This window comes from Solenopsis invicta, chromosome 16 (genome assembly GCF_016802725.1).
Source record: "Solenopsis invicta isolate M01_SB chromosome 16, UNIL_Sinv_3.0, whole genome shotgun sequence".
Lineage (NCBI taxonomy): Eukaryota > Metazoa > Arthropoda > Insecta > Hymenoptera > Formicidae > Solenopsis > Solenopsis invicta.
In genome coordinates this window covers 3,456,788-3,476,985 of record NC_052679.1, presented here as the reverse complement: position 1 = coordinate 3,476,985, position 20,198 = coordinate 3,456,788, and the positions used below count along the sequence as shown (strand labels likewise).

The 20,198-nt window shown below is 41.9% G+C and overlaps 1 protein-coding gene across 3 annotated transcripts in view; it reads right to left on the bottom strand.

The window, feature by feature from the left end:
- Positions 1 to 20,198, bottom strand: part of LOC105202789 (3-phosphoinositide-dependent protein kinase 1) — a 353,542-nt gene that overhangs the window by 22,926 nt on the left and 310,418 nt on the right. For 2 of the 3 annotated variants that reach the window (XM_039458957.1, XM_011171470.3), the window contains one exon: positions 3,547 to 3,823. In XM_039458957.1, coding sequence (XP_039314891.1) covers positions 3,547 to 3,615 — 69 coding nt within the window. In that variant the 5' untranslated portion in view covers positions 3,616 to 3,823. Of the gene's footprint in view, positions 1 to 3,546; positions 3,824 to 16,008; positions 16,509 to 20,198 lie in introns of those variants that run through there. The other variant, XM_039458958.1, reaches the window with a different exon arrangement.

The window sequence follows — 20,198 nt, the reverse complement described above, 5'->3', positions numbered from 1 at the left end:
TGGAAGAACGGAGCTTTTTGGGGCGGATCTAAAGAGATTCCGATGCCCGTTCGGTGGAATGAGCAATTACGGGCCGGCAATTAGGAGGAATAAATATTTAACGAGGAGCGAAATTGGACGTTGATATATATTTTTGAAATACCACGCACGAGAACGTTTTATGTTTAAAAATATAATCTCCTCCGCCCCCCCCCCTCCCACCTCATAATTATTTGGAGCGACGCACGAAAAGGCAACTACGGCTCTACGTGGAGGTCTAGTTGCATCGCTGATTTATTGATGATAATTGTACGGTAATTTCATTCAGATTTGTACGAATTCCCGACGAAACTGGTAGGAATTGAAGCGGCCGAAGAAGCGCCCATAATTCTTTCAACCCCCGCATTAAACCGCTACGCGGATGTACGCGCGGCCGCGCCGTGCGTGAGCGCGTCATTATTCATTTATCAAGACTGTTTATTACGAGCGCGGCGAGCGGACTACCGGCTTCGCTTCGCGAAGAAAATAACATGCGCTGTGCAGCGGCTTTCTTTGACCGCAGCAACGTAACTCGAACTCGTATAGCCGTGCAGCACGGGAGACGTAGCGCGACGCTGCGCGACGTCGCGCGGCACAAGGTGCACCGTCACACGACGCCCGTGTGTCATAATGATACGCGATAAAATTATCGTAACAATAACTACCTCGCCTTTGTTGAATCGCCGGTCCGAAAGAGCGACGGCCGCATTCGAATAGCGCTAAACAAATGCCCGGCTAATTAATGGATGCGCACGAGGGAAGGGGGAAGGGGGGCAGCTGGCACGCGGCGCAAATAAAGGAGCGCCTGAAAACAGAGCCGCGCGCAATTGTCATAATAATCGAAATTACGCCGATTGCGACGCACACCACCCTAAAGCGTTAATATCACTTCCGCTTTTATCCCTCTCTTCTCCGCCGAGTTTACGATCGCCATTAACTCCCGCGGTAATTAAAGGCCAATCACTCTCTTTCCCTCTTTTTATCACCGCACGAAAGAAATGGCATTAATTCTTTAAAAAGCGTATCGTACAAGCAAGTCGATCCTCCCTTCCTCTCGACTCTGCGTATACGGTAAATTCCGTGTGACAATGTGAAATTTTTTGTATCAATTTGCATACGGTGCGTATTTGGCTTGCGCAAAGACGGATAAAATATTACGCGCATGTCTCTAGCGCGTAACAACGAAGGATTCGTCATCGGCGTGGTATTCCCGATACCACGTTGTTGTTTTAATTCGGGCACGCTAAAATTTCACACATCCAAGTGATATCTACGCGATCGACATCCGCGGCGTAAAATTCCGCCGTCCCAATCATCGAATTCCAGAGCGCCGATTGCCGGATACGGTATCCAGCGTTTACGTGATTAATTAATCGAGAATTTCGAGGGAAATCGGTCGCGATAGCGAGCTGAACGCGCGTTACGAGGCGTCCCGATAAACGTTCCCTCGGCCCCGGGATTGGTGATTTTTATCGATCACAACGAAGAAGGCACACACAAAACCGGTCGCGGTAATTAGCTGCGAGGAATACAGCACGCTCGTTGCGTGATCGTGTTAATTCGTGCGTTAATCGTGAAGAGAAATGCGGCGTGATGACCGTAGATCCTAATCTTCATCGAAGAGCAGTGTCGAATTTGTGCAAGTGCCCCAGTATAAATTAACATGAAAACGGTTTAGTGTTCTTGATTTTCCAGAAAAATTAAGTAAAAAAAAAAACCAGATTTTTCCAAAAAATATACAAAAAAGAATTGTAATAGTGAGGCACTACTACGCTCTTAAAAATAGTAAAATTTAATGTAATGTAACGGAAGTAATTTCAAGCAAATACATTAAAAACATTTAATGTTATCAAAAGCGTATTAAATTTTATGCACATACGTTTCATTTATAGATGCATTAAATTTAATGTACTCGTGTAACTTAAAAATATATTGAATTTCATGACATTTTTAACAGTGTAGTGATTTTATTTTTTCAGAAAAATAAAGTCGAAGAAAAAATCAGATTTTCACGCTTGTTTTTCAAACAAAAAAAAAAACGAAAACAAAGCGAGTATAATAGAAGTGTTTTTAATTTTCTAGAAAAATAAAGTCGAAGAAAAAAGGGTTTTTTAAATTTTCTTCTGAAAAATGTGGAAAAATACAATTACAAAAATACAATGTGGAAAAATACTGGATAAAACAATGGATTTCATTGACGGATTGTTTGCTTTTTAGAACTCTTAAATGTGAAAGAAATCTCAAAACCATTGACTTAAAGGACAATAAAAGTGACCCTATTCAAAGACTCTTCTTAGAAGACAAAAAAAAACCAGGCAAAACATGACAAGAAAACGATCGTAAAAATTGTTTACTATTCTTGGTTTCAATGGTTTCAAGATTTCTTTCACATCTAAAGCCTAATACACAATGAAAAGCATAGGCAATAACAATAGAAAATAAAGAACAATTCGATATGTTAAATAAGCAAAACACATAAAACGATCTTTATTCAATACACACATATTGAACTGTTACTTCTTCCTTGTTCTCTATTCTCTATTTCATTTATTGTATCTGAGGCTCAAGATGTAATTGATCAATAAAATCTGCAGTCTCTATCACAATTGTATTTTTCCGTTTTTTTTTTTTTTTTTTTTTAAAGATAAAAGATCTGATTTTTTTCGATTTTATTTTTTTTAGAAAATTAAAAACATTAATACCTTACTATTATAGTCGGTTTTTTTCCAAATTTTTCAAGAATTTTTCTAGACTAAGAACACTAGGAGGGTTAATTTAATTAATGGCCATGCATAATGACGATTTTTTAAATGTTCTCCTTTGGCTAATTGTATAGATAGTATAGATCGGTTTTGCTGAAATATCAAAAATTTAGCTGAATACAAATCTAAAAATACTTTTGTTGAACCATCAAAACAAATGTGAAGGACGCTCAAGCATGATGAGCAATACTGCAAAAAGTTTTCAGACATTCTGACAATCAACTCGAGCGTCCTACAATCATTATTTTGGTAATGTACAATACAAACATTTTTTTTTTAGAACTGATTCTAGCAAAAATATTTTAGATACTTTAGCAATAATCATTCAATTCTTTCGTACATGTCTAGGAAATTTGAACTCTATTGATATCCGAAAATAAACTAACTTGGAGAACGTGACGTAGTAATACAATGATAATTTTTATATTCGAGAAATACGACCGTCACTGTATCGACACAATACGCTCGTCGATCTTTTGATGTATTTCTCTCGCTGATAGCGATTGAAACGATGGATTTTTAAGAAATTTTAACTCTACTGTTATCCGAAAATATACAAGTTGAAGAACGTGACGTAATAATATGATAATACTTAACATTCGAGAAACACGACCGTCACCGTATCGACACGTGTGATCGGCGTGACCAAGGAGTGACAATGAGGTACGACAAATCAATCCGGCAAAGCCGATTGTTTGTGATAAACAAGCGGCTGCTTGCAGCGGTCTATCGATTGTTTATGACGGGCGGGCGAACTCTCACTTACAGCAACGTAGTGAATTGCGTAGGCAGCGTGAATCATTCTCGTGGGCAGGCGACGTTCTTCGATCCTCATTCACCAGTCTGATACTCGACGACGTTGATTACAATGGTGGCGATGGCGACGGCGAAGACGGTGATGGTGGCGGCGACGGCAGCGGCAGCAGCAGCGACGGCGGAGGCGGTGGCGGCGTCGGAATTGCAGAAATCACGCTTCTTAATTAATCCCCCGAGCGAGCGAACTTCGTCCGGTCGATGGGTCCGATAAGGCGCACGTGAACGAGCTTGAGGGCAGAGAGCAAGGGGAAGCTGAATCGGCAACGAAATAATATCTACCGAGTTGCCTCGCGTTTACCCGTGCGTTACGGCACACGCTGGCTGCAGGGAAATGTCTTCATCTCTCGACTCTATCTCCCTCTCCTTTCCCTATGTGTTTCTCTCTCTCTCTCTCTCTCTCTCTCTCTCTCTCTCTGTCTCCTTTCCCGGGATCATGTGAAATAAAAATACGCCGTATATATTTATAGTGGTTTTAATTAAACTCCGGCGCGTTACGTCACAGTGAAAATAATCGACACGCACGCATGGTATACATTGATGTTATTTACGATGAACCGCGCGTGCGTGCGTGTGTGTGAGTGTATATATGTGTGTTGAAAAAATCGCAAACGATCAACTCCTCAGTGAATAAACATCAATTAGTAAACAGCGACGAATTGTCGTGGCCGTTCACGAAGGAGGAAAGAAAAATGCGGATTACGCCGGCGTAAAAATATACGTAGTATGTTATTTGCGCGTTAGTCGAACGCGTTAAAAACAACTCGCCGGTCTAAAATGAGCGCGATTGCGCGAGCGGGTATCGAGCGGAGAGAGAAAGAAAGAGAAAGAGAGAGAGAGAGAGAGCCGGGATTATCCGGGATCTTTCGCGGAATTGATCAATCACCCCCTGAGATTTATCGGGACGGACGGGACTCCGCTTTGGACGCCATTTTAACGTGAAAACGCTCTGACTTTGACGGTCGTAGATCGTGACATTTCCAGAGAGAGAGAGAGAGAGAGAGAGAGAGAGAGAGAGAGAGAGAGAGAGAGAGAGAGAGAGAGAGACGTGCCGCGGAGCGGAGGACAGCCGCTAACGAAACTGTCGCTGTACCGACTGCAGTTGGATCGCGTCTCGATCCTTGATCCGACCCTCCGCGGCGTCGACCCCTCAATTGGCTACTATTTATCGCCGGACCGCCAACGGGAAATTTGGCAGCGCGGCTTACTGGGACAATGATGCCACGCCGCGTCGCGCCCGTAACGATCGGTTGTCGTGCGAATAAGAGCAGCAATTAAGCGGTGTAATTTTCCCAGGTAATTAGCGTGTTAAGCATCCTAAGGGATTAACCAAGTTATCGCCGGGTTTGGCTAATCAATAGGTTTTCTCGCCTGGGATCGATATATACACTTTCCTACTTTTACCTACACCGAATGACACATTTAGCGGCACATAGATTCGCTATAAAGATTCCACCTTGCTTATCGATTACAAGACCCGTACGTAATAGGATACGTTCGTTACTTTTGTTAATAACGGCAAATTGTTAAAACCTCGACGGAGTTTGGAGGTCAAATTGGCGCCTTCTTATTGGCGGTTGCGACCTAATTTCCGTGCTCGCGAATTTACGGGCCTTGAATCGCTTTAATGATGCAGGGGTTTGAGCAAGATCAAGTCTCGAAATCCGGCCGAATCTTCCTCGCAATTAAGCCCGATAATTTAGCGGACGTGAAAGGCGATAGAGATTCTGCACACGGCGACAGCAGCAATTGCCGATCGTTATCGCCGTGACGGCAAAGACATACGCACGATACACAGGGAAAGGGATGGATTCGTCGAAACTTGAGCTTCGAGTTCGGAACACTTCTTGAGGAAGGGTATTCTTCCTAGTCTCTGTTTCTCCATCAAAAATGGATTACTGGCGTTGTGCCTTGTCTCAGGCGGAGGGGCGAAACAAAGTAAACGATCCCGTCGCGCCGAAGGAGATCCTCGATCGATCGTGGGTGGCCGCACATTCGTTGTGGCGACTTCCGGTACATCGCGGTCAGCGGTGGGTGGACAGAAACGGACAGGTACACCGGGACAGGAAGGGGGTGGGAGGAAGCCGAGGTGTGCAAGTTTGTATGTGTGTATGCATGCACACGTAGGTATACGAGGCAGAGCCACATACAGAATGACCTGATTTGTATTCGCCGGCGGAGCGCCGCGTTCGCTAACTCCGACGAAAACCCACATCTTCCGGAGTTCCGGCGCCTCTCGCTATTGGTCACGCTTTGAATGCGAAAGCGACTGAATTGTCTTGCATAGACAAAGGAGCGTGTAATTTTCTGCGGATCCCCGCGGTACGCGCGACGCCAAGCCGGGCTAGAAATATCGCTTTCGCCTCGAGGACAGACACGCGCGCGTAAAAATAAAGGACGCCAAACCCCCGTTGCCGCCCGACGAAATATTCGATGAGGAGCTATCAGCGACACAAATAACGCGAATTATCCTACTTTTTAAAGGTCTCGGGACGTCCCTCTCTGAACTTATTCGATTTAGCTCCTAACGTCTCCATATTAAAAATATCAAGACATATCAAATGTTGAAACGAGACACAAGTAGTTTTAGTTGAGCATACGATGTATCTATAGTTTTACTTTATTCTTAGTATTTCGCTTTTAATCGAGCTTTAATAAAACAAAAATTTAAAGGCGTATTACGTCTCTGTAAAGTAAATTATAATTGGAAATGTGTTAATATTTTAAATTAACTATACGTATGAAAGTTATGTGATGAATATTATATTTTTATTTAATAGCACATTTTCGTAGTTTATTTTATTTGCTATTAAAAATGAAATTATTTTAACAAATAATTTCAAAATTTTCAATTTTTTGTATAAGTACTTCAAATATTTATAAAAAAAAGAGTTCAGATTTTTATCATTATTTCTTAATTGCATTTCCATTAGAGTACATTTCTACTCATCGAAATAATTTTTCATTTGATAATTTTTAATCGGGTAGAAGATCGCCGCCGAAGTAATGTTTTATATTACTTTCAAATATAATATAAAATAATGTGTAATTCTTTCATAATTTTTTCATCATTTTGAAAACATGTGTAATACATCCTTAAACATTGGATATTATATTTTACATTATATCGTATCTTTTACCGAAACAAAAATATTCCTCTTATTATCATGCGAATGGTTTTTTTTTCTAACTGTCCATTAGAACCTAATTTCCGTTATTACTGACAACGTTAACTCCGGCACTTGGCGTATGACTCTTCACGACGCAATTTGCCCATTTCGTACGCATAATTTTTATCAGGTAACTCGATAACATCGCGTTTCGCGGCCGTCTGGCGCGGCGATGTCGAAATCACGCGTTCAAGTTGGTTTATAGACCACTCGTCGGCCAGTAATTGATGCGCTCGGCGCATTCGGCGCGCCCGGCCAGACGGCCTGGAGAGAGAACGAGAAAATATTTTTTTCGTCCCCTTCCCGCCCTCCTTCCTTCTGCGTCCCGCTACGCGATGTGTTTTCTTTCCTGGTCGGAATCACGCGGGGGACATCGGACTCGCGGTTTATTCGAGCAGTGTGCGTCATCGTACGCCTCTTAGCAATAACAGAGACAGACCGCCGTCGAAGAACGACGGTGTACGATACTCCCGGCGGCAAACAATGATTGAGCAACAAGCGACGCGTTACAAAGATCGATACGGTGCGTGCGATACGTGCCACACGCGAGAATCGCGATTATTGACGACTCTTTGCGCGCATTATCGATCGCCGCATCGCCGATCGGAACAAACGCTTAATAAATAGCTGCCATGACATATTTCGCGAATGAGCTATAAGGCGCAATTCAAAGTCTAAGACGCGGCAGATAAAAAATAAGAGATGTAAATAAGAATGTAAAATAATGATACGCCACTCATTATCTCTCGATAAATAAATCTTGGTTGTTGCCGTTTGAGTAACTTGAGAAAAAAAAAACACTAACTAGATAAAATGTAATTTATTCGTATACAAAAAGAACGATTTAACTGTGAAGTATCTAAAGATTTTGCTAGATATAAATCTGAAAATAGTGTTTTTTTTTATTGGACCATCAAAATAATTATGCAAGCGACGCTCAGGCAATGCTCCAAAAGGTTTTAACATCTCGGCAACCAGCTCCTACATAATTTTGATATTTTAACAAAGAAATTATTAAGAATTATTAATTATTATTAACTTAACAATGTTGGGCTCAGAAAATTAAATTAGATGTATTAGATGTATACACTGAAAAAACAATTTTTTATGTTCAAGTAAATATATTTATTTTAATATTTCTTTGATTTAAATAAATAATTTATTTTTAAACTTAAGAAATATATTTTAAATAAAAAAAACGATAAAATAAATATATTTACTTAAACATAAAAATTTTTTTCAGTGTACAGATAATGCTCATGTAGAGCATTATCTGTACACTGGTTATTCGTGTAATATATAACTTTATTATTCAATAAAATTTAACAGTGTAACATTGTTAATAATCTTTATTTAAAAAAATAATTTTCCAAAATCTGCATTTAGTTAAAAATTCTTAAACACTTTAGCGTAACGGTTCTTCCTGTGTACATCTCCTGTGTATTCATTGTCTTGTATTTTCCATGACGTTTTTGTTCGACGAAGGGCAGCAGAGTAGAATGCACTTTTCGGAAATCGTTGATCGAGGAAGAAGAGTGGTGCGTAAACAGGCAAAAGAAAAATACTCAAAAAAATGTGTTTTCACGTGATCACGTCGTCCTGCGCGTAGTAAATGTGTCCATTTTCGGACAACAATTATCGGGGTAGCCACGCCTATATACCCAGCAGAATATATCTCTGCGAGCGGCACGTTTAAGCCGATTGCCCTTGTCGCTTGTTTCCCGTGAGCAGGTATAAAAAGAAACGGGAGGTCGATTGTTTGCGCTGGATGGAATTCGTGCGGCAAAGATATTTTTTTTCAATGCACAGGCGCTGGTCAGGTGAGCGTCGTAAATCAAAAGAGAACAAATAGAGGAGAGAGAGAGATATCGTCTGGCCTCCCCGTTGGTAACGAAATTAAGTCGCCGGCGCCGTTGCAAATGGAAGGACAGCGGGAGGGAAAAGTGGATCCGTTTCGTTTTTCGATGAAAATTATCGCGAAGGCTCAGATGCTCGGAGGCGCAAATAATCGTCGAGCGAACAACGGTGCCGTTAATCGTTTAAAATTTAATTTCACCGTCGATAGTCACTAGTCTGCGTCTGTCGTCGGATGATGAAGGAATCGAGCGTCGTCGTCGCGATACGCGGTAGAATAGAGAGAGGCCCGCGACGTTATTTATTATTAACGTTGTAAGAATTACGAGGAAGAATTGCAAACAACAAGGTTTAAGCATTATCTATTTTCAAATTTGGTATGCGATACATACCGCAAGATAATGAATAATAACTTATCTTTCTGAGTCACGGCGAGCGCGCGCATCCGTAAAGCGCAACGCACAACTGATTCATACTCCCTTCCTGCAATAATTGATTTATTTATGAAGCCATTCGGAATTATTTAAGACTCCGCGAGGACCGTAGTTTCGGGAAAAGAAACTAGACGGTAACTTCATTACTAAAAAGTGAAGCGTGTATAATGCCTGGCTTGACTCTGATACGATATTTATAATGCCGTTACATTAGCTGCACGCTTCCCATTGCGTATTTATGCCGCTCAGCCTCGTCGTTGCATATTTAATACACGCGGCTCGCACGTGAATTCATAACGCTAATCGATGTTTAGAGAGCTGTATTTTTCGTTTGTTAAGGCGCATCGTGTGGCGCCGCCGCCGCCGCCACCGCCGCTCAGCACCCTTGAAATTTTCGGTCCGACGCACTCGTGCGCGTCATTTAACGGCTTTAAAAGTGGGATGAAGCGTGTGTGTGTGTGTGTGTGTGTGTGTGTGTGTGTATGTGTGTGGACGAGAAGCGCGGAATCGTGCATTGCAACTGCGTAGAATCGTGATGCACAAGAGCCAACGGTATACCCTTCATTTTCCTCGGTCGGTCACGTATTACACATTCTTAGACGTTTAACGCGCGGAACGACGTGTGCGGCGCGATCTTCATTAATTAAATTCGTCGCGCGTCATTCAGTGCGAGTGCGTCGAACGATAATGCGCGGGGGACGACGCGCGGCGACCCGCCGCCGCTCCGTCGTCCGCGTCCTGCTTTTCGATGCACTCCGACTATTTCATCGGCGCTTCTCATCCTTCGAGAAGCGTCCCGGGGGAGAACCAGGGAAACTTTGTCCCCCTCCCTCCCCGCCGTCGTTTTAATAATACCGTGTATGCAGTCGGCGAAATTATGCGCCTGGGAATATAAAAAAATGCGGCACCGCGCTCCGAGTACCGCGCCAGACACTTTGCATACCGCCGAGAACTCACAGCTCTCGTTTCTAACGTTATATTATCCCATAAAGCATTGTGGTGCATTATGCGCACGCACACACGAAAGTCGCGCATGCAACCCGACGCTCCGGCTAAAGAGGCCCCGGCTAATGGTAACCATATAAACAATGACTTCGGTACGTCTACGGCGCGGCGCGCGACGATTGGGTTAAGGGAGCGCGCATTTCCGGTATTTGTATGGAACGTCGGGGCAGTGGCTAAGATTGGAGCAGGGGGCCTATGTAGTAGGGTTGACCCGACCGCAAGAGCGCTCGCAGGGTATCGATCTTCTCGGTACGGAACACCGTACACGTTTGTTTTTCTTCATAATAATATATCACCTCGTGCGCCGAAACATGTAATTTCTGAGAAACGCCTTTTGAATGTTTCACCGAATGTTTGTGTTCCACCGTGCTTAATCTTAATGATAAGCAAATTGGCAGTAGGGTACCTTTCCGAAGGTATTGAGAGATCCATCCACGTCGACCTTCGCGAGAGCTAGGAAATATTTAAGGATGTGTAGAATATTTTGCAAAATATTTAGAAAATTATGAAAATTTACAAATTTATTTTGCATTTGGAAGTAGTAGAAACTTTAATTTTATCTAAATAAATTATTTCAATAAGAAGTAGGCATGTGTTGTAATGAAAATATAATTAATAATGAAATAATGAAAAAAATTTGAATTTTTTTTGTTTAAATACTTCAAATTTTTTTTTTCAAGATGATTTGTGTAAAGTTTCATTGCGATGCAGTTTTGTAAAATAAAATTTACTTATTTACTTACAAAACAGATAATAAAAGAAATTCATAATAAAAGAAATTTTGTACAAATCATCTTGAATACTTAAAGAACTTACACCAAAAAATTGAGATTTTTCTTAATGTTGTAAAAAAGAATTTACTGTTTAATAACAAATATAGAGTTTAATCATAATGTGTTACTAAATAAAAATATCATCTTATTCACATAACTTTCACATGTATATAGTTTAATTGAAATGTTAATGTTAAACACATTTCCAAATTTTATTTGCTTTGCAGGGACTGTGCGTCCGATACATCCTTAATTCAAAAGTTAATTACCAAAACTGTTGGTTTTATTTTTCGTACGCTCAAGAGGCCTCGTTATATCCCCTACTATGTGTCAACGTGGGCCTTTTTACTCTGTAATAACGCTTTATTCACGATCGCGACACGCATAATCGCTCGGGTAGAATGAATCGATACGCGAGAGTCAATAAGAATCTAATTAACGTGGCGAGGCGCAGCGAGATACGTCATGTCGACGTCCTTTTCGACGTCGCGCACCGCCGAGAATAAAAGCATCTAAATTCCATTCGTTATCTCACGCCAGCTGGGGTTGACTCCAGGTTCTCACACGAGAAACGTTTTTATTTGTTTCACTTGGGATTTTCGTAAATACTGATTTGCGTTTCGTAAGGTGCCGGTAAACTCCGGAGGCTTGATTAGCCACACCGCTGGTGAAAATATTTACATTTTTCTAATCGCGATGTCGCCATGACGCACGATAACGAGCGCGATGATCGACGGCGGCCTACGGCCATCGTCGTCGTCGTCGGGCGTACACGCATGGAACGCACGAAACGAATTTCGTCGTTGCTCGATAAAGCCGAATAATTTACGACACATGCACGCGCTGCGTTATCAACCGGGCAGTTTCCGTTTCGTAATCCGAGAATTACGAGAAGCGTTTAAGCAGGGCGTAAAGCTTCCACCCAAGGATCTCTCTCTCTCTCTCTCTCTCTCTCTCTCTCTCTCTCTCTCTCTCTCTCTCTCTCTTTCTCTCTCTCGGTTTTCTTCCGTCTCTCAGATGAAATCAGAAGCGTATCAGTCGTGACTCTCATCTCTTTCTCTCCTCAATCTTTTTCTCCTTATCTATATTTTTTGTCTCCTTATTCCTTTTTATCTCGAAAGAAGATATATTACACGAATCACAGTACACTCATTAATATCAACTTTACGTAAATTTATATAACGCTTTCTGAGAACGGAGGAGAGCGCGTTATAATAAATAATAACAACGATATAAATTTATGGCCGTGAAAAATGATAAATGGAATGTTAATAAAAAGCAAAGGGACAGGTCTCATTAGCGAATTTTGCACAAGAGGTCGTTTGAATTGTCGTCGTCGTCGGAGGAAAGAAAAGGCTGGTTTTTCCGTGAATAATCCGCGTGCGAATCGGTACGCGCTTTATTTCCCGACGCGGTTTTACTTGACGCTTCTTCTTCTCCTTCCCCGCGCGCGATAATCTTCCCGGATCAACCACGCGCGGCGGCGGCGGCGGCGGCGGCGGCGGCGGCGGCGGCCACTTGCATCCGCGTGATTATACTTCGGCGGGTCCGAGGCATCTGGCGCGCGCGGAACAACATCCATCACCCTCTAGCTTTCTGGCGCTTTCGAAGCAATTAATCACGCGGCCATTGTTCGGCGCGGCTCTCACCCCCTCACGGTTCGTCGCGCGGGCTCGTGATAACGCGTTATCGCGATCCAAGGGTGCGTCGCAGAGACGCGTGTGTATAAATATGTGTCGATAGTATCGCGTTAGAGTTCACTTTTCGCGCGATCGATCGCGGCATCCTCCCCCTCGTTGCCAACTACCGGCTTGCCGAGTCCCAGTCGCGCGCCCGTTATTCTCTCGTCAATTATTTATCGCGCTTTCGAAGCGTGAATCCGCAGCGATTCGCCAGCTCTCTTCACTCGGAGCGATGGCACTCGGTGCACAGGTGCATGCGGTCTGCAGCGTGCATCTTGCGACCGCGGATATTTAATGCGCTACTCACATATGTGGAATTCACTTAACGCGCGCGATGCGTTACGTATTACGCACCGTGAAACGGCACCGTTGTGCACGTGCAACTACCACGTGGGATTCTGTATTCGCCTCTCGACCGCGGGGAGAGAAAGCGGAGGGTGGAGGAAAGCGTTTCCTCCACCACCGGCAGCCTGCATTCACGACGTTTACCCGGGGCAAACGTTCGACAGCCACGTGTAAACATGCAAATTGTGTAACTGCCCGCGCGCGTGCACGGGCCGGGCTTATAAATTTATACGAGCTAACATACAGGTCGAAGATGGTTAAATTATATTCGCGTCCGTTGGCCACGACCCGGGAGCGTAAAGTCGAGTTTTGTTACAAAATCGCACTGTTAATGATTCAAGCCGGCGTGATTGTGACGCGAAATATCAAATTATAATGCAGTATTCGACTATATTACGATACAAAATATCGAATTTTTATATCGGAGAAAAAGAGAGAGAGGGAGAAAGGGGCAAACATATTTTTTTAATCCTTTAATTATTACCGTTAAAATTAGAATAAAAAATGCACTTTTAATATAAACTTAACATAAACTTTAAAAATCATTCTAAATCTATCTGATAAATCATTGTATTTTTTAATAGCATCAAAGAAATTTTGTCTAACGTAAGTTTTAGAAAAAAATAATTATTTAAAAAGACTTACGATTCTTATTAATGAATTAAAATTATATGTAAGAACCTAATTAGTCTGCATTTCTATTATGTATCTTTTAATTTATGAAATTGTGTCAGAACATAATTTTTATTTTATTAATTAAAATCGTATAATTCTTTTTAGATAATTATTTTTGAAGACTTTTGAATTTGACAAAATTTCTTTTGTTTTATTAAAAAGAAAAATAGCTTGTTATATAAATTTAAATTATTTTTCAGATAATAATACAATCAATTATTATATACATTGCCTGTAGAAAGATTTAGTTTATTACACTCAGAGACAAATGCAATTACTATAATTTAACTATAATTCATAGTAATTATATACTTACAGTTGTTTTAACTATACAAATTATAGTTATTAATTATTATTACATAAATAGTAAGCAAAAGTCTAAAAAACAGTGATATTCACTGTAATTGTAATTGCATTTACTACATAAAAATGTTAATTTTATTTTTGCATTTATATGTATATCGTGACATTTTACTACATTGTTAATACTTGAAATTATTATAATTTACAGTAAAATTATTTCATACTTTGTACAACTATAAACACAAGATTATTATTATTAACATTGTAATAGTAATAACTACATGAAAAAAGAGAGCTCTTAATTTATAATTTTTCAACCATATAGTTATATCACAAATACCAAACACTTCTTTCAGTGTGCATTTGCTGTAGAAAATTTAGTAATTTGCACACTACTTTTATAAACATTCTGATAGCATAGTTCGTTGTGAATATATTATATTTATAATAACAAATTACTATTATCAGTAGACAATAATTGCATTGATGCAGTGCTCGCACGATTGAATGTGCGCAATAATAATACCGCCAAAACTCTTCCACTGCCTGAAAAAGATTCCCCTGGGAATTTTACTCACAGGTGTCCCGCGCAATATACGTCAATCTCTCACGTAAACACGTTTATCGATTCGTGATTAATCGATTGCCGTACGCTCAATTAACTTTACGTTGTACGACCACACTGGTTTTACGCACCGTGGTAAACGGCGTTGACGTTTCGACGATCTCGTTCTCAAGAGATTCCGAGAGAGATAGAGAGATAGAGATAGAGATAGAGATAGAGAGAGAGAGAGAGAGAGAGAGATAGAGAGAGAGAGAGAGAGAGAGAGAGAGAGAGAGAGAGAGAGAGAGAGAGAGAGAGAGAGAAGGAGAGAGCCGGCGCTAGGCGGTGAGAACTAGGTCTTCGATTGCAGAGCACCGCTTAATAAGATTCGATATAATATTTTATTTTTGGACGGCCGGTCTAAGTCTGTAGAGGTGGTTGCACATGAATACTCGTACGTAGTACACAGGTTCGTAGTACACAATTGTACACGAGTGTGCGCGACGAGCCAAATGGGTTTCGAGCTCACCTGAGAACACACTGGCATTCATGATGTTTACGCCCGCGAGTCTCCAGGCGTTTTTTGTAAAAAGTTTCCGACCGTGCGAGAACACGCGTCACCTCGAGCGTATGGATTTAATGGAGCTTAATGAAATCCGAGTGTTTTGCAAGAAAATGTTATTCGGTCCTCTGGTCGCGCTCTCGTGACACACGCATACGCACATATACGTGTGCGTGCGTGCGCACAACTCTTATTAATGAGCAAAAAAGCGTTTATCGCAGGACTCGCGCGACGAAAAGACGTCATCGCGCCGATCAAACACCTATCACGACGCAGGTCTGCATGCACCTGTGGATTGCATAATTTTTGCCCATTCGCGCGTTTATGCATTTATCGCTCGACCCATTATCAGATACATTTATATTTTTCCACACGTGCGAGAGATAGCATTGTGTTATCGTTTGCGTCGCGTCGCCAACGTGCGCGACGCGACGCGACGCGACGCGACGGCTCGATAAACAACGGCGCTTAATATAATTTTTAACCATCGAGAACTCGAGCGTTATATATCGAGCCTTATTATCTCGTCCCGTGCCGTTTTTATTTTCATCCCGCTCCCGATTTCATCATAATTCGCGAGTCTGAGTCTTAGAGCCGGCGAGACAGGCGAAATTTGATCGAAAACGATCAGCGTTGATCGTTTCATTAAGTACACTGTACGTCTCTCTTCCAACGTGACGTCGCGTGTCGTCGTGCCGTCACGTGAGCGGAGGCGCGCGTAAAATATACTCGTGGATGTATATTGGTTACCGGGCTAATCGCCAAAAAACCCGTGCGCGTGCGAGTCCGAGACGAACGGTCCTTGGAAAATCGTACGTGTCAACAGAAAGTTAAAATTATCGTAACCTGTGATTATCATCAATGTAGTCGTTATAGTATTTCGGAAATAAGTCTAGACCACCAGACGGATCTATACGGGCGACTAATTTATAAGGATATATACGAAACTGTGTCGATTTAGCCCCCGATAAGTAAACGCACAATAATATACTTTTATTCACAGCTTATACGTAAACGGTCAACGTAATAAAAAAAAAGGGTAGTAACTTGATAATCTTTGTGACTCACCGAGAACAGTCTCCGTGATGTCTTCCTGAAATACGAGGATACATTATGGCACTTCTTGCAGGCCATCGCGATGGAGCGACGGAGGAACTTTTATGAAATTTTTCTCATCGGAAACCGCGATCCGCTGACTCTACGTCTCGCCCATCGGTCCTTACGGGAACTCACGTTGTTGTACGTACGCTGCACACTCTCTCGAGTGTCACCGACGACGACCGGGGTCTCGATAGCGCGTGGACGCGACACGCATCGGCGATAGCCGCCGTCTAAGACGCCGTCCGAAAGATTAAGAAATTTATACGAGCCAAAGCGTAAACACGGGATTCCGACGAATGCTTTGGCCGAGGTCCAATTAACAAAACGGGGCAAACCAGGACCTACGCGAGGAACTACGTGACGCGAACGGAATCTCGCAAATTCAATCCCCGGTCGTGTCGCGCGCGAACAATTGCTCGGAAGCTCGCGGTGCCTTCAACATATTCTTGCACTATCGTCAAACTAAGCGCCGTCATCGGGGACTGATAGCCGTTGCGGTAGACCGGGCAATTAAATATGCCGTTGGATAGGAAGTTTCGTCGACGTCATCGCGCGAACGTCGGACTTACACGTCACACGTTTCCGTCACATTTTTATCGCCCCCGATTGTCACGACTAACACAATGGAACGTAAAAGTCCCACAGTCGCCGCAGCGCATACTGTCGCGGATTTATGATCCCCGGAACGTTCGGCAGAGCGACGTTCGAGGATCCTAATGGCGTAACGATCCAATCGATTCTTTTAATAGTAACGGCGCAGGAACAATTTTAATGGTATCTTTCACTCGACAACAGTAATAACAACAGTAAATAGTAATAAAAATAATATTAATGGCAAATTTAGAAATGGTAAATTCGCGAAAGAAAATATTTTAACACAAATAGGAGGAAGGAAAAGCTTTTTTCGATAATGATAATAAGAAAACTTTCTTCGGTCGCAACTAGATCTTAGTGCCTATATTTATTCGTGCGATTTTATATACTTCTTCGAATTCAATCAGAATGTTGAATTTTTTCCGGTCGTAACACAACATGTCGTACGAGAATTAGTAATATCACGATTTTTATTAAATTAATTAATTTAATATAATAATTGATGCTGATTTGCATCTATATATCCATTTCCATCTTTTTTCGATAAAAAACCAATCGTGAACAATAAAAATATTTTATATGAAAATTGATTGTTAAAATTTTTGGGTTGAATTTCCAACACACTAAAGTGTAGAAGTACTATCAAGTACTAATTCAATGTGATTGTATTATTTAACTGTTTTATATTAAATCGATATATTCAACATTTTTTCGTGTTAAAATAACACGATTTATGAAGAAATAAATAAACAGTATAAAAATAAATTTTTAAACGCAAACTTTAAAATAAATGAATAAGATGTACGTGCCAACTTTATTTTTAATATTATAACAGTCATCTAAAGAAACACACTATAATTGTTTTGTACTAATCATTGTTAAAAAATTGTAATTCTTAAAGATATTGTCATTTAAAGGTATTACTATTTTCTCTCTACTCGATATTTTTGCCTCTTAACTTATGAAAATTGTTATTCAATGATGAGAATATATTTTTTTTGCTGGAGCTATAAAATTCTTCACGTAAACAAGTTACGTCTATCTAACGTTACGTAATCTCGTTTCAATATTTAATATTTCAAAAATAAAGATATTTTCAAAACAAGAATGTTCTGTTTTTTTTTCACTACAGACTGAAATAGAAATACTTAAGATATATCGAAATACTAAAGATCGATAGTACGGATCGCTTATCGATGAATCCACGATTGCGTACGTAGCATCGCGATGCAATTATGCGTTCGCGATTACGATGCACCGTGCGACTCGCGGTCGCCTCGTCGTTTGTGGGTGACGACATCCGCGTCATGCGGCCGTCGTGACGAAAGCGCGCGTCGCCGTTCACGTAAGCGAGAGCTTCGACGGCGTCGACTTCCTCCCACGAGCGTTGCAACGCGAGAGAGAGTCTCTTATCGCTTCTCGATTGGTGGCAGGCTGCCTTCCCGTGGGTGGATATATAAGTGCCGATGGCTTCTGACAAGAAGGGCAGCGGCAAACGCGTCACGGCGATAAGGAGAATTAAGGATAGGGAGGGATCGATTTATTGCTCTGGAACCTAGAGAGCATAAAGCAACACGCGAATGAAATAACACAGCTGCAAAACACTAAGCTACATAGTCTCAGATACGAAGTGAGAGAGTAAAGAAAAAAAAAGGAAAATAAGAACAAGACAAATAGCGAAAATGTAACACGTTTGTACAGATTAACCGTCAATTACGCAATGCTAAAAATATTTGGAAGATTACATTGTTAAAAATTCCGTGACTTGTTTATTGAAAATAAAGATTAGATAGGTTAGCGTTTCAAAACATCAGAAAGATATCTGCTAGATAACAGGCATCTCGAAAGGTGAAATCCCCAAATTGCCTCGAACGGTCTAATAACGCCGGATCAAGTGGTAGAGAAGGAAAGAGAAAGAGAGAGAGAGAGAGAGAGAGAGAGAGAAAGAGTCTATTTGTTATGCTCCGAAGTAAAACCGTGCACGTTTACTTTGATATCAGAAAATTCCATTAGCTTCCTGAATATTTCCGGCGGCGGAAATCGTGTAACGCAGAAACGTCGTTTACACGAGGCAGTTGCTGCTGAGATAAAATTGTGGGCGGACAGATAGGATTCGATTATGCCGCCAACAACGTCAACGTGGCTACGACGTTGGATAATGTCGCGGGAGGAGAGAGAGAAAAAAATCTGTGACGTCAGCCGCCGTACAATCGATGAAACTTTGTTGCGAACTGCTCCCCCGCATGTTAAACGATAACAAACTCCCGGGCACAGGCATCGCCGCGCGTATCTAATCTCGCGTAACAATTAGAAAAATGCGGATTTGTCTCCGCGCGCGACACACAAGGGAGTTTCCTCCCTAACTCTTCGCGGGTTCTTGACTCTTCGCTCGGATGCAATATGCGCGATACGATTCGCGCGGCATCATCGTCGAAGACGATATCGCCTGCGAAAACAGGATGTTATTCGCCTTTGAATGTGGAGAGATGTACCGAGTCTCTCTCTCTCTCTCTCTCTCTCTCTCTCTCTCGGAAATCGCCAATTGAAAAATAAACAGCGTTCCGCGGCTCTCCGGCGCGGCAGGCACCTATCACGCGCGGCTATCTCCGCAGTGGAAAACTCCCCGCATTCTCCGTGCGTTATCACGGTCAATTCCGGTTGATCGGTACACTGGCCGGTCGGTCGCCACGGTCGTAAGGCGCTCCAATTATTTTTCTTGTTTGCGACCACCCCGGCGGACGAATTCGCGAATCGGGCAGCGTTCGACAGCGCGCGGATAGCGATGCGGAATAGATTGAGCGTACCAGAGACTGCGTGACTACTCGACTGTGCTTCCCACGATATATCTTAATTAAGTTTTTCAGTTGATTTTTCGCTTAAGGAAACAAGAAGGAATTAAAAGTCATTCCTACGAATTTCTAATGTATTCGAGAGGGGGGAGGGGGGCACTTCTTTAATTAGACTTAGTTAAAATTCTAACGTCTAAACGGCCAAGTGGATTTACCTCGGGTCGGGTTTACCTCAAATTTAATGAAATTGTTAATTTGAATAAGGCTGGGATAATCTTAAGTTACATAATAATAATATAAAGTTGTATGCGACGTAATCGAATAATACGGCTATTGAAATGTTCAGGTCGCATAATCAAACGTGAAAGCCGAGATTAAAATGCTAATTGGCGGGGACACGAAGTAGGCTTACATATAATAGAATAAAAATTAAATTGTGCGGCGATATTATGAAATAGTATCGAGCCATGTGTTGCAACATTTAATCAACGCGCCGCATTATTTGCGCACGTACGTGTATTGAATGCGGCTGAAAATTGCCGCGTTACGCTGCAAAATCCGGCAAACCGGCGCAACGAAGTCGCACGATCGGAGTCGCGTAAAATTGAAAATTAATTAACAATCTTGCCGCGCGGTGCCGCGCGCCCCGCTTAAGCGAGGCAAGAAGTCCGCCGGGGCCCGACGGAAAAAAACCACCCGGTTACGGTGCATCATGCCGGTTTGCAATTTTGCTGGAGGGATAGAATAAAAAGGCGGGGTGCAGCGCTCGCGCGC